Source organism: Gymnoscopelus microlampas (genome assembly GCF_963454915.1).
Source record: "Gymnoscopelus microlampas genome assembly, chromosome: 13".
Taxonomy (NCBI): Eukaryota; Metazoa; Chordata; class Actinopteri; order Myctophiformes; family Myctophidae; genus Gymnoscopelus; species Gymnoscopelus microlampas.
Window position 1 is genome coordinate 12646690 of NC_139950.1, and position 13194 is coordinate 12659883.

Consider the following 13194-nt stretch of genomic DNA (forward strand, 5'->3'; position numbering starts at 1 on the left):
ACGTTTTCCAGATGTTCAAGCGGGCCCTGATCCAGAAAAGTTTGGGAACCACTGCTTTAACCCATCAGTGTCATTTTAGATTTCTTTGGCTATTCAAAGAGGAGGAGACTGTACAAGCTCATATGAGCTCGTAGATCTGCCATTTTTGAAAAATCGTGAAAATGTTTGCAAATCTTTGAATATATAATGTTTTAAAGACAACATTTGTAGCTCAAATCTTTGCTTCATGGCGGTCCCTGGGACAAAACATTTTGAGATGGGGGTCCGTGGCCAAATACATATCTAAACATGTTTTCTAAATCCTAACAGTATGTTGCTATATCAGTGCTGCTCCAACTTTTTCATGTCAAAGACCCCAAAATCATATGTATTTGGCCACCGACCCCCATCTGAAAATACTTTGTTCCAGGGACCTCCAGAAGCATATTGGAGTTAAAAATGTTCGCTTAAAAAATATATATAATATATTATTATTTTTTTGAAAATTGTGAAAATTTTTGCAAATCAAGATTTGCACAAATTGTCAATTCTGTAAAAAAAAAAAAAGCAGATCTACAAGCTCATAGCTATGAGCTTGTAGATCTGCTATTTTTTGAATAGCCAAAGAAATCTTAAAATGACACAGATACGCGTTCCCAGTCTTAATGGTTTAAACAGTTGTCAGAAGAAGTTGATCTTATAGGCAGACGTACGTTGAGCTCCTCCAGCTTGTCGATGGTGTTTTTGGCGTCCAGCAGTTTGTTGGTCAGCTCCACGATCTCGTGGTCCATCATGTTTTTGTCCCTCTCCACCTTCCGTAGCTGTAGGAGGTGAAAATGGGAGGAGGAGGAGGCGGGGCGGGAGGAGACACAAATGTTAGAGCTGCACGGTCAATCGCCAATAATACGATTGACCAATCAGAAGCATTGCTTGGGGGATGGGGGCGGGGACAAAAGCTATGGCCGTTCTCTGTTTTAGCTAGTAGCGCTAAACAGATGCACTGTGGGATGTTGATATTTGTGTGTGTGTTCGTGTTTGTGTGTGTGTGTGTGTGTGTGTGTGTGTGTGTGTGTGTGTGCTTGTATTACTACACTTGTGAGGGCCAAATGTATAGCAGAAGTTAAGAAATAGACATTGTGAGGACAATTTTCATGCAAGCTTTAGAAGTAGGCATTTATAAAATTGCGCTCCTAATATTTTGATGCCCAAAGTGTAGTAATACGTGTGTGTGTGTGTGTGTGTGTGTGTGTGTGTGTGTGTGTGTGTGTGTGTGTGTGTGTGTGTGTGTGTGTGTGTGCGCATCTTGTCACCAGGGAATTCATCACCATAATAACCTTTATGTAAGGTACTTGTAACTAAAGTTACAAAGTGCTTCACACTCAGGAAGAAAAATAATTGACCAGCCAACATAAAACATAACAGATCGAAGCTTCCAGCTACGACTAATGAATGAAGAGAGCTTCAACACATGGGGTAAAATAAAATTGAAGAGAATGAAATAACAGAAAATGCAATGAAATGGTAAAAATGTAATGGTAAGTAAAGCGGGAGGTTGGAGAGGCTTATTGTCGCGGGAGTCTATCCCCGTTTCACAATGCACTAAACCTCTGGGAGATGGATTGCTGAGGTTGAGCGCAACACCTACCATCAGCTCCCAGTACTTACAGCACAACCTGCCACACCCACGCCGTGCTACTCATATGCTGAGTTGCCAGTGCCCGGTATCGAACCCATGACCTTGTGATCCAAAGGCGAGTGCACTACCGACTGAGCTACCCGGATAAGTAAAGTAAATAAGCCTTGCATTGTTCCCGCATCCTAGTTTATCTAATACAAGTGAATTGTTAGCCATTTTGAACTTTTATGTATTCAAATGTAATATTGAAAGTTAATGAATTTCCGGACTAGTTCCTTAGTTCCTTGAATATGTTTGAGTTTTCTCTGTCCTCTAATTCATATATTTAATATTGATGTATATAAATGTATATTCCTGTTGATTATGTTCTGTATCTCGGCTGCATTGGGCCTGCCCCTCAACTGTACTTCAAGTTGAAATAAAGGATATGATGATAATGATGATAAAAGTTCTTTGAGTGTTCATTTTTATTTATTTATTAGATAATAAGTTAAATGTCCTCAAATATAGAAACGTCATATGTTTATGAAATTTGACAAAATAACGGTAAAAACATTGGTAAGGGGTGGGCTAGGACTCTCTAAAATCGGGATCAGCCTTTATCGCAAAAGCATCTTTCGTCGGTTGGGTTCTACTGGTCACAGCACCGAAGCAGGACCGACCTAGAAACACAACTACTAGAGCTGTAGGCTAGAATACAACACAACAGAACAGAACGGGAGAAACTAGGAAAAGAGGAAGAGAGATGTTTTGAACGGGGGATGAAAACAAAAGTCTCTGCTACTGGAGGAGGAGAAGAAAACGAGGAAAGAGGTAAGAAAGGAAATGGAAGCAAAAACGCAACTGCATGGACCCATGTCTGACTGACGGCCGCCTGATGAAGATGAGGATGAGGATGAAGGTGAGGTTACATCCACCAACCACAGAGCAGCATGAGGAGAGAGAACGACAGATGAAAGTAGAGAGAGAGAGAGAGAGAGAGAATTAAACACGTTAGAATGACATCATCGCAGAGAAAAGAGGAGATAAGGAGATAAGTGGGAACGTTAAAGACAAACAGTACACACTAAAAATCTACACTGTTAACTTTGAGAATCCATTTGTTCCTTTAAAGGGATAGTTCATATAAAAAATGACCCCATGGAGACCTGAATTCATGGATATTTTTTGTTTTTGTCGCATTCCTAAGCCAATAATTTGATGACCAGTGGACCGGTAGGCGGCGATTCCGGAACCACTGCTGGTCATCAAATTATTGGCTTATTATTGACAAAAACTATAAAATATCCATGAATTCAAGTCTCCATGGGGTGACTAATCGATAGAAAAAAAGTCATTTTGGGGGTGAACTATCCCTTTAATCTAAGACTATATAAAATATGTTTAATATGGATAATCTGTTTAAAGGTTTTTGTTAAAACGATAAAGCTCTATATGGTGATAGCAATCATTGCTATTGTTTGTTAAGTAACAGGCGTCTCTTTTTAAATAAACAGAAAGGAAAAAAAAATCATGTGGGTCACCAATTTCATCCAGTCAAGTGAGACTACCCATTCATCATCATTTTCAATTTGAGTATTACTCCAATTTTTTCTTCTCATTTCTTTGTTTCATCACTTCCAATTCCACTTTCGTTTATATTGTATGAGTTCTCTCTCCTGATTGGATCAAATTGGTATCCCGACCTGAAAAAAGTATTTTCTGTTTACTAAAGAGCTGGAGAGACGGGGAGACTCCTGTTACAGAACAAACACTCTATAGCAATGATTAATATCACAATATACATTGAAAAAAATGTTTTTTTTTCAGTTGCCTCTTATTGATATTTAATGTATACAATTCTTATTTTACACTTGGCCTCAGTAAAAGGGAACATCTCGGGTGCAGTATAGTTACTGAATATTTATATTTTTTTTTGCAAACTCAGCATCAACAGTCAGAAGGAGGCGGCACCAGGTCGGAGCAAGGCGGAAGGAGCCTGCTGGTTGGTCGATCGGTCAGGCACCAATCGGAAAGGCTGACAAAGGGTCCATTTACAAAAAAAAAAGGGTCCATTTACTCATCAAAAACTACATTTACCCACATGTAGTTCTATTGGGTTCCTGTAGCAGTTTTATGATTGAAAATGCAGTCCTGAGAGTTAATGTGAGACCCTGAGTGAATCACACACATTCATCCTCTGTAAAACGTTCATTTTAATCTTTATCGGTTAACGGTTATAATTCAAAATTAAAGAGGGTAGGCTATCGGTCATGAAAAGGTACCGGTATACTAAATTAGCATCCCTAAAAAAACACATACAGTCTAAATGTGAAACAAGAAACCATCAGATATTCATGGTTGCAACACACGCGCACACACACACACATAGACTAAACGTGAAACAAGATACCATCAGATATTCATAGACTATTCATGGCTGCAACACAAACACGTACAGTAGAGCCGGAGATATCGGTTCGGGGACCGCTAACTTCCTCTGCAGTATCACTTGATCAAGACATTGATGCCACATGCGCAGTGACCACACACACACACACACACACACACACAAACACACACACACATTCCTCTCTCCCTCTCTTTCAGGAGTCTCCAGACAGGAGACAGACAGAAGGCTCTCAGGGGAACGCTGGAGGACTTCATCTCAGGTCAAGAGTGTTTTCGCTGGGGAGACGTGTCGAAGTAATTATCTAACAGCTCTAGTCACACACACGCACACACACACACACGCACGCACGCACACTGCACTTTATTAAATAATGTACAGGTGTTGTGTAGAAAGTGGGAGGGATCGGAGGGTGGGTGAAAGGTTACCAGGGCATGTAGCTTCTCTTCCAGGTCCTGATTGGCTCGCTGAGACGCAGTGTAACTGTTCTGGAGTCTGCAGAGACACAAACAATATGTTACAATATTATTATTATTATTATTATTGTTATACAGAAGTATCTACATTCTCAAACAGCCAATCTACAAGCACCTACGAGCTTCCACCCGATCTTCTGGGAAATTATGAGCTTATGAACCCCAACATTCTGTGAAAGTATTTTAACCACCTAAACCCCTGTAGACTTAGAGAACTGGACTCGAGTGACAACTGTACTTTGAACACCTTTTCCGTCTACACCAAATCTCCATGCAAAAAATCTACAAGCATTGTAGATCTCCCCCACACCCAGTATATTGACGCTGGGGTTCAAGTGGTTCTAGCCCGAATATGTTTATATCATAATACAATACAACTGGTACCGTGCTTCTCAAACTGGGGTCCAGGGTCCACATTTCCTAGATTTTCTATCGCTTGATGGAGGGTCACGCCCGTTTTATTTGAGAGCGCTCTAAAATCCACTGACCCTAATACTAATCTCACAAACGCCCCTAAAACCACTCATCACATCTCACTCATTTGTCTTCAGAGGTCATACTTTCTATCAACGAGACAATTAATATATTCCTTTAATAGTCTGTTTCTTTATCTGTCTGTCTGTCTCTCTCTCTCTCTCTCTCTCTCTCTCTCTCTCTCTGATAAAGGCTCATTGATCACCATGGCGACAACTCATACTGACATTAAACTCCTCATTAAGCAGCACCTCGTTAACTCCCTGTCCTCGTTAACATCCTCTAATGTCTGTCTGTCTGTCTGCTATGAGACATAACACGTTTGGATGTTGTCTGTCTCTCTGTATATCTGTCTGTCTGTAATAATAACAATGATTTGAGATAATTGCAATTATCTTGCATAATCGTCATAGTCATTTCCATGTTGAAACTTGTTCATACATTTTCCAAATATAGCAGAAATAGCAGATCTACAAGCTTACATGCGTTGTAAGCTTGTAGATCAGCTCTTTCCGCTACTTCATTTTTTTTTTAAAGTATAAAAAGATTAAATATGTAATACATTTCTTTGTATATTTAAGTTATTTGTCATAACAGCCCTGTGCAAGTTTTGATTACGAAGCCTAAAGGGTAAACAGAAAATGTATTTGTATTCATAGTATGTTCCAATGTTCAATGCCTAAAACACAATTAAATCGTTAATCACAATTATTTGTGTGACAATAAATCGTCAACTTCCATTTTGTAATCGTCACAGCCCCAGTTGTCTGCCTGTCTGTCTGTTATCTAACTATATAAATGGCGAGCAACTTCCGTGCCCTCGGTGTCCACACCCCACAGCTCTGTTATCGACTAAACACAACACCGTCACACCACATGTCGCCAACACTGTCGCCACGGCGGGCGGCCTGAATTTACGTTTCGCGTAGGGCACCTGGCATGCCTCACTACACCGTTCCCACCTCGCAACATAATTAATTCTACTCACCAAATGTCGGACACAACGGAAGTGGAAGCAGCTTCCTACCGCTTACCGTGCGTACCACCGACGCCAACACAACACGACGGGCCGCCATTGAAAATCCCCAAAACAACAAGAGCACGTTGCTCTGCTCTGCTCCACACACCAGGCTAGGTTCATGACACCAAAGGATTAGCCAGTGATGTCATCATTACTGCTCAACACACCAGGCTAGGTTCATGACAGCAAAGGATTCGACAGTGATGTCATCATTATGCAACCCGGAAGTACACATCGCCGGCATTGGGATGCCAGGTTGGGATGCCACGCCAGAAACAAGCAAGAACCTGCATGATTTTTTTTTTTTTTTTTTTTTTTTTTTTTTTTTTTTTTTCGTTTGGAGATTTTCATCCGACGACTTTGGCGCGGACCACCAGGGGGTCCGCGGACCCCCTGAAACATAAAATTTTTTCTTTCTTCCCAATTTTATTCTCAATTTTTTTACTTTTACATTACAACTTATTATTTTTATTTTTTTTCCCCAAATGTTCATCCCATATATACACGCGCCCCGTGCGCGGCTAGGGGTTTCGGGCGGCCGTAGGCCGCCCGGACCTCTAGTGAGACATAACACATCTGTCTGTCTGTCTGTTATGAGGCAACACATCTATCTGTCTGTCTGTCTGTCTGTTATGAAACATAACACATCTGTCTGTCTGTCTGTCTGTTATGAGACAACACATCTGTCTGTCTGTCTGTCTGTCTGTCTGTCTGTCTGTCTGTCTGTTATGAGACATAACACATCTGTCTGTCTGTCTGTCTGTTATGAGACATAACACATCTGTCTGTCTGTCTGTTATGAGACATAACACATCTGTCTGTCTGTCTGTTATGAAACATAACACATCTGTCTGTCTGTTATGAGACATAACACATCTGTCTGTCTGTCTGTTATGAAACATAACACATCTGTCTGTCTGTTATGAGACATAACACATCTGTCTGTCTGTCTGTCTGTCTGTTATGAAACATAACACATCTGTCTGTCTGTGTGTCTGTCTGTGTGTCTGTGAGTCTGTCTGTCTGTGTGTGTCAGTGTCTACCTGCGGAATTTGTCTCTCATCTTGTCCAGGTCGTCTGTGGTTCGGTTAAGCTCCGCCTGCAGGAAGTGGCGGCTGTTCTCTAGCTCCGCCTCCAGGGACTCCATCCTGTGTGAGGTGTGAGACAGGTGGCGGCGGAGCTCCTCATTTTGCTGCTGCAGGGTCCTAGTGTACACACAGACTTAAATCACATCTCTGCGTGTGTCTGTGTCTGTGTGTGTGTCTGTGTGTGTGTGTGTGTGTGTGTGTGTGTGTGTGTGTGTGTGTGTGTGTGTGTGTGTGTGTGTGTGTGTGTGTGTGTGTGTGTGTGGAGTACACCAGTGGTCCTCGAAAGGAGACGTATTTAGCCACGTAATCTGAAATTGTTTAGTGCGAGGGAAGATTTTTCTGAATTATTCAATAACGTTTTTCAAAAATAGAGATCTACAAGCTGTGAGCTTGTAGATCGGCTATTATTTTAATAGCGCAAGTATAACATAGGGTTGAAGTGGTTTTCTTTGGTTAAAATAAGTGTTAAATAGCTCTATATTCTGATAGTACTCACTGCTAGAGTGTTTGTTCAGAAACAGGAGTCTCCATGTCTCTCCGGCTCTTTATTAAACATAACATAGATTTTCATGTCGGGATACCAATTCTATCCAATCAGGATAGAGAACTCAGACAGGATACAGATCAAACAAGTGGACCCACTTTGAGAACCACTGGACTACAGGAGGCCGGGCAGAGAGCACACACCCCCATGTACACGTACACACACACACACACACACACACACACACACACACACACACACACACACACACACACACACACACACACACACACTGTACATCATGGCGCCGCAGTGAGACTGAGAATCTCATCTGGGACATTCTCTCCGACCACACATTAATGACAACGTCTGTCTTTATGAAACGAGTCATCCAAAGATAGATCATTAAATTATTGATACAGAGGAGAAGAGAAGAGAAGAGAAGAGAAGAGAAGAGAAGAGAAGAGAAGAGAAGAGAAGAGAAGAGAAGAGAAGAGAAGAGAAGAGAAGAGAAGAGAAGAGAAGAGAAGAGAAGAGAAGAGAAGAGAAGAGAAGAGGACTTACTTTATTCTGTCACCATCCGTTAAGACGTTCTGTAAGAGAGCAGACAATTGTGAGTTAGTCATACAGTGAACTAGTAGCATCAACTAGGACCGAATATATTGTATTACATTATATTACATCACATTAACCACTTAAACCAGGGCACACTTGAAAGTTTCAAAAGCTTTCGCGGCGTCACCCATTTGCTTAAACCGGCAGCCAATTTGTCTGTGTGTGCGCGTGCGTGCGCGTGCATGTGTGAATACTTCACTGCTCAGTTTGGCACACAGACTTATCATGGCTGATCTAAAAGCAGAGAACAAACTCTAACAGAGCTACACACACACGCGCGCAAACACACACAATGCCATGCACACACACACACACACACACACACACACACACACACACACACACACACACACACACACACACACACACACACACACACACACACACACACACACGTGTGCGACAATCAATCCTTTCCCTCCATCCATTTAAGCAGCAAAATCCTTAAAATCCTTATGTACCGTAACTCTTGAGAGTGTGCAAATGGAACCAAATGGACCCTTAACGGGTCCATTTGGTTCCATTTGCACACTCTCAGAGTTACAGACGGATAAACGAACACAGAGGGCTTGACTGTGTGCGGTTTGTCTGCGATTGGGGTCAAATCGATGCGACAGCGGTCAGAAGGGCAGCACTCTAACACACGCACGCACGCACACACACACACACACACACGCGCGCACACACACTCAATACAACGCTCCACTACCCCAGGAGAGGAAACTAGATTTGGGGGGGAATCTAATTTCAGTTCCGATGTTACGATGGTCAACCTGGTCAGGATGGCATCACAGCCTTAAAGCTACACTCCCGGAGTTTATTTCTAAAGGTGCTGTCAACGAGATATTTTTCGGGTTAAAACAAAACGTTTTTATTTATTTTTTTAAGTTACAGCTCTATATTGTGATTGTAATCATTGCTATGGAGTGTTTGTTCAGTTTCTCCAGCTCTTTAGTGAATAGAACATTTTAGGTGGGTTACAAATGTCATCCAATCAGGAGAGAGAACGCCACAAACATCATTTGTCACCTTGTGTTCCATTAAAGCCCTATTTTACAAGCAGATTGATCGGCTATTTTTTCTAAAGATGATGACAAATCTGGACAAATCTTCCCTGGCACAGAATCTTTTCAGATGGGGGATCCGCAGCCGAATACGCATCAATTTCGGGGTCCTTGACGTGATAACGTTTGAGAACCACTGCTCTAGAAACGAATTAATAGCTTTATAAATTAATATTCCAGTTTTAAACCCCCAGGGGAACGAGCTGCAATTATAAACATTAATTAGTGTGGCTTCAGAATCTAGTTTTAAAATTAATTATGTCAATATAATGAAACAATAACAGTGTGACTTATGAAGATGAAGATTAGTCTTTATTGTCCCAGCAGGACAACTCTGTCTTAGGGACGGGACAATATGAAAATTTCATGTCACAATTATTGTGGCCAAAATATCACGATAATCAAAATATGCTCAAAACTTAAAATGCCACTTTTGTTAACTAATTGCACCCCAGCATCCCTATTCTGGGAGGAACGTTAGTCAAAAATAGTAGATCTACAAGCTCTACAACGCGTAGTCCAACTCAGGTCCAATGTATGACGAAGGACAATTTAGAGCTAAATTAAAATCTCTGCGATATGATTGTGTGTTTTTAATTTAATTCGCTCTATTGTTAAAGGTGCATGAAACCATAGGCTGATTTTGTTGTTTGTTTTCCACTTCAGCCCGAATAAACGTGCTCTGAAAAATGCAGGCGTTCAAGCTGTCAATCGTTTTTTGTTTTGTTTTGTCTTATCCTTTTGAAAGATTATGTGCAAATATACAGTCACGTATATGCACTTTTTATTTGGTCAATAAAAATACAAGTTAAATAAAAAGGCAACCAAGGACTGGAATCACTAGCAGACACAACAAACAGGCAAAGGTATTAATACTGGAGATCTACTCAGGAATGGATCTATTGTGACCCACTCAGCTCAGGAGAGATCTACTTGTAATCATTTGCTGTTGAGAAAAGTTCAAATTATGTGTGCAGCAACAACATGGAACATGGATGGAATTCGATTGGAATTACATGGATGGAGGGATGGAGGGAGGGAGGGATGGATGGATAGAGGGAGGGACGGATGGAAGGATGGACGGACAGACGGATGGAAGGACGAACGGACGGACGGACGCTTTGAGGAGACGAGGAGCAGAGGATTGGTCCTGCTGACATACCTTGACGTGTGACTGAACAGACAGACTAGAGCAGAACGCCCCCTGCTGGCCTGAGGAGGCGAACGTGGAGGCGAACGTGGAGGCAAACGTGGAGGCGCGCTTCTCCTCCCGCCGAGCATTAGGAGGAGGCGAGGCTTTGCGCTGACGTTGAGGAGGAGCGTCCCAGCTCCGAGCTCTCCTCCTCCCCACAGGTCTCCTGCCGTGTTCTCCTCCTCCTCCCTGCTCGGGAGAAAAGATTCTGCTGTCGCTACTCCTGCGCCTCCCGCCCCTCCCCTCCTCTTCCCCGGTTCTCTGCAGGAGCTGGAGGCGCGCGGGGCTGAGGATGCGGGTCGTGACCTCGTCCAGGAAGGAGGAGAACCGAGCCTTCCGCTCCAAAACCACTCCCCAGTCCCACTCCGCTGAGGACCTAATGAGGGTCTGGTCCCGGACCCCGGTCCGTCTCCTCCCGTGCTGCTGGTCTGTAGACAGGCTGAGAGGACCGCGTGGGACCTGGAAGCGCATCTTTGGACCGTTCGGCCGCTGATCCGAGGCCGGTTGGTCGGACGGGGCCTTCCTCCCAGGCTGCTTCAGGATCCCTCTGGGCTGTAGCCGGGTCTGACCCTGGTTCTGACCCTGGTTCTGACCCTGGGGGGTCTGCCGGTTCCGCTGTTGAGGCATAAAACTCTCCACCGGTTCTCTGAAGGCCAGGCAGCGCTCTGGACTCCTTGTTGGGGAGCGGGCCAGATGGTCTGGACTCCATGAGGAACGACCGAGGAGTTCTAGACTCCGTGGGGAGTGACCCAGGCGTTGTGGACTCCTTGAGGAGTGACCCAAGCGTTCTGGACTCCTTTGGGAGTGAGCCAGGCGTTCTGGACTCCTTGGGGAGTGACCCAGACGATCTGGACTCGTCGAGGGGCTCCTCCAAGAGTCCATACCTGCTGGCCCACTCCACGAGGAGCGGGCCAGCAGGTATGGACTCTTGGCGGAGTAGTCCAGAGAATCTGGACTCCTCGAGGAGTTTCCCAGGCGTTCCGGACTCCTCAAGGGGCAGCAGTCCAAGCTCTGTGAGGAGACAGAGGGGGAGGAGAACCCCACCAGAAGCTCACTGCTGCTGCTGAGAACCTGCTGGGTGGGGGGGTTCCTTCGCCCCGCCGCTCCTCCTCCATGGTCGCGGGCCGCGGCCGCCACACCTACCGTCGCGGGAGAAGAAGGAGAAACGGCGGCGTCGGAGTCGGCGAGGAGGAGGAGGCGGGCGGCGGGGGGTCCGAGGGTACGAGGGGGCGGCAGGACCGCCAGGTCCAGACTGGACAGACTGGACAGATCCGGATCGCTGCTATAATCGTCCGAGTCCGGCGGCCAGTGGCGCCGGAGCCAAGCGCGGGGGGCGGCGGGCGGGGGCTGCGTGAGGAGGAGAGGGGAGGACGGGTAGGGGTAAGGGGGTTTGGGGGTGATTACCTGATCGGGGTCTCCTCCCGCCTGCAGGGAGGAGGGTGGCTGTGGAGGAGGAGGAGGAGGAGGGGTTAGGGTAGTAGGAGGGTAGAGGTCGTCTCGGAAGGGCGGCGCGTGGCGGGTCTCCCGGTGCTGCGGGGGCGCCTTGCGGTACGGCTTCCTGCCCTGCTGGGAGCCACTCATCCTCTGTAGCGCTCAGTCCTGTTGGGACAGAGGTTAGCCTGTTAGCATGCTAGCTCCATGCAGCAGCAGCTTGGAACTGATGGCTTATGATCTATTCACCCCTCTCTCTCTCTCTCTTTCTCTCTCTCTCTCTCTCTCAAACTGACATCATTAGGGTGAAGTTTGGATCAATAGATACTGGCTACAATCAGGACAGACACACACACACACTAACACACACTTTCTCTCTCTCTCTTTAAAATACATGGACTAGGACAAAGGAGTGAGTGTGTGTGTGTGTGTGTGTGTGTGTGTGTGTGTGTGTGTGTGTGTGTGTGTGTGTGTGTGTGTGTGTGTGTGTGTGTGTGTGTGTGTGTGTGTGTGTGTGTGTGTGTGTGTGTGTGTGTGTGTGTGTGTGTGTGTGTGCGTGCGTGCGTGTGGGTGGGGGGAATTAGAGAGCCCTCAGGCAGAGATTGATGGAAAGAGAGAAGAGGAACTCAATCTGATTGGTAACATTGATCAAACGCACGCACGCCCACACACATGCACACACACACACACACACACGGTCACAGACAGTCAAATACAGGTCAACATGAGGCTACATTAAGAGTTTCAGAACATGGCCATTTATGTGAATAAAAAGAAGGAAAAAAAACACCTACAAGGATATGAATAGGTTGTAGGTCTGCAATGTTTTCCTACTTTAAGTAGGGCATTAATTTAAGAACAACAAAAACAAACAAGAAAGTTAAAATATGGAGATATGAGGTTTCTGCCTGACTGCACGAATTCCATCAACGCTGTGCAATTATAAAGTGACCACAAATTAGCTCTCCAGCACCCCGTTCTGTTTGATGGGTCAATAATGTAGTTTGCCTCTGTATGGCTGCTCTGAAGGGTAACCCAGCATCGTCCATAACCTGAATATGGGTGGGACAAAAAAAATTAAGTCGCAATATGTAGATTGTACTCCCTCTTCTCGTATTGTATCGTGACGGCAAATATAGATTTTGTTATAACAATTTAGGTATTTAGCAGACACTCAGTGACCAATAAGCAAGGTAAACACATACATAGCATGCAGGGAGACAGTGCAGTGCCTCAGTAAACAAGGATCACAGGTAAACCAAGAACCTGGCATTAGTCTAAACCAGGGGTAGGCAACCATAGGCAGGGGTGCCAACTGCCAACATTGGCACAGGGGAGGGTAATC

General features: G+C 44.7%; 1 protein-coding gene across 1 annotated transcript in view; it reads right to left on the reverse strand.

Moving 5' to 3' along the window:
- tjap1 (tight junction associated protein 1 (peripheral)) overlaps positions 1–13194 on the reverse strand; it is a 46606-nt gene that overhangs the window by 7349 nt on the left and 26063 nt on the right. The window contains exons 4-8 of the mRNA XM_084076320.1: positions 11823–12017; positions 8112–8140; positions 7019–7180; positions 4433–4499; positions 693–800 (exon numbers count right to left, since the gene is read on the reverse strand). Coding sequence (XP_083932446.1) covers positions 693–800; positions 4433–4499; positions 7019–7180; positions 8112–8140; positions 11823–11999 — 543 coding nt within the window. The 5' untranslated portion in view covers positions 12000–12017. The remainder of the gene's footprint in view (positions 1–692; positions 801–4432; positions 4500–7018; positions 7181–8111; positions 8141–11822; positions 12018–13194) is intronic.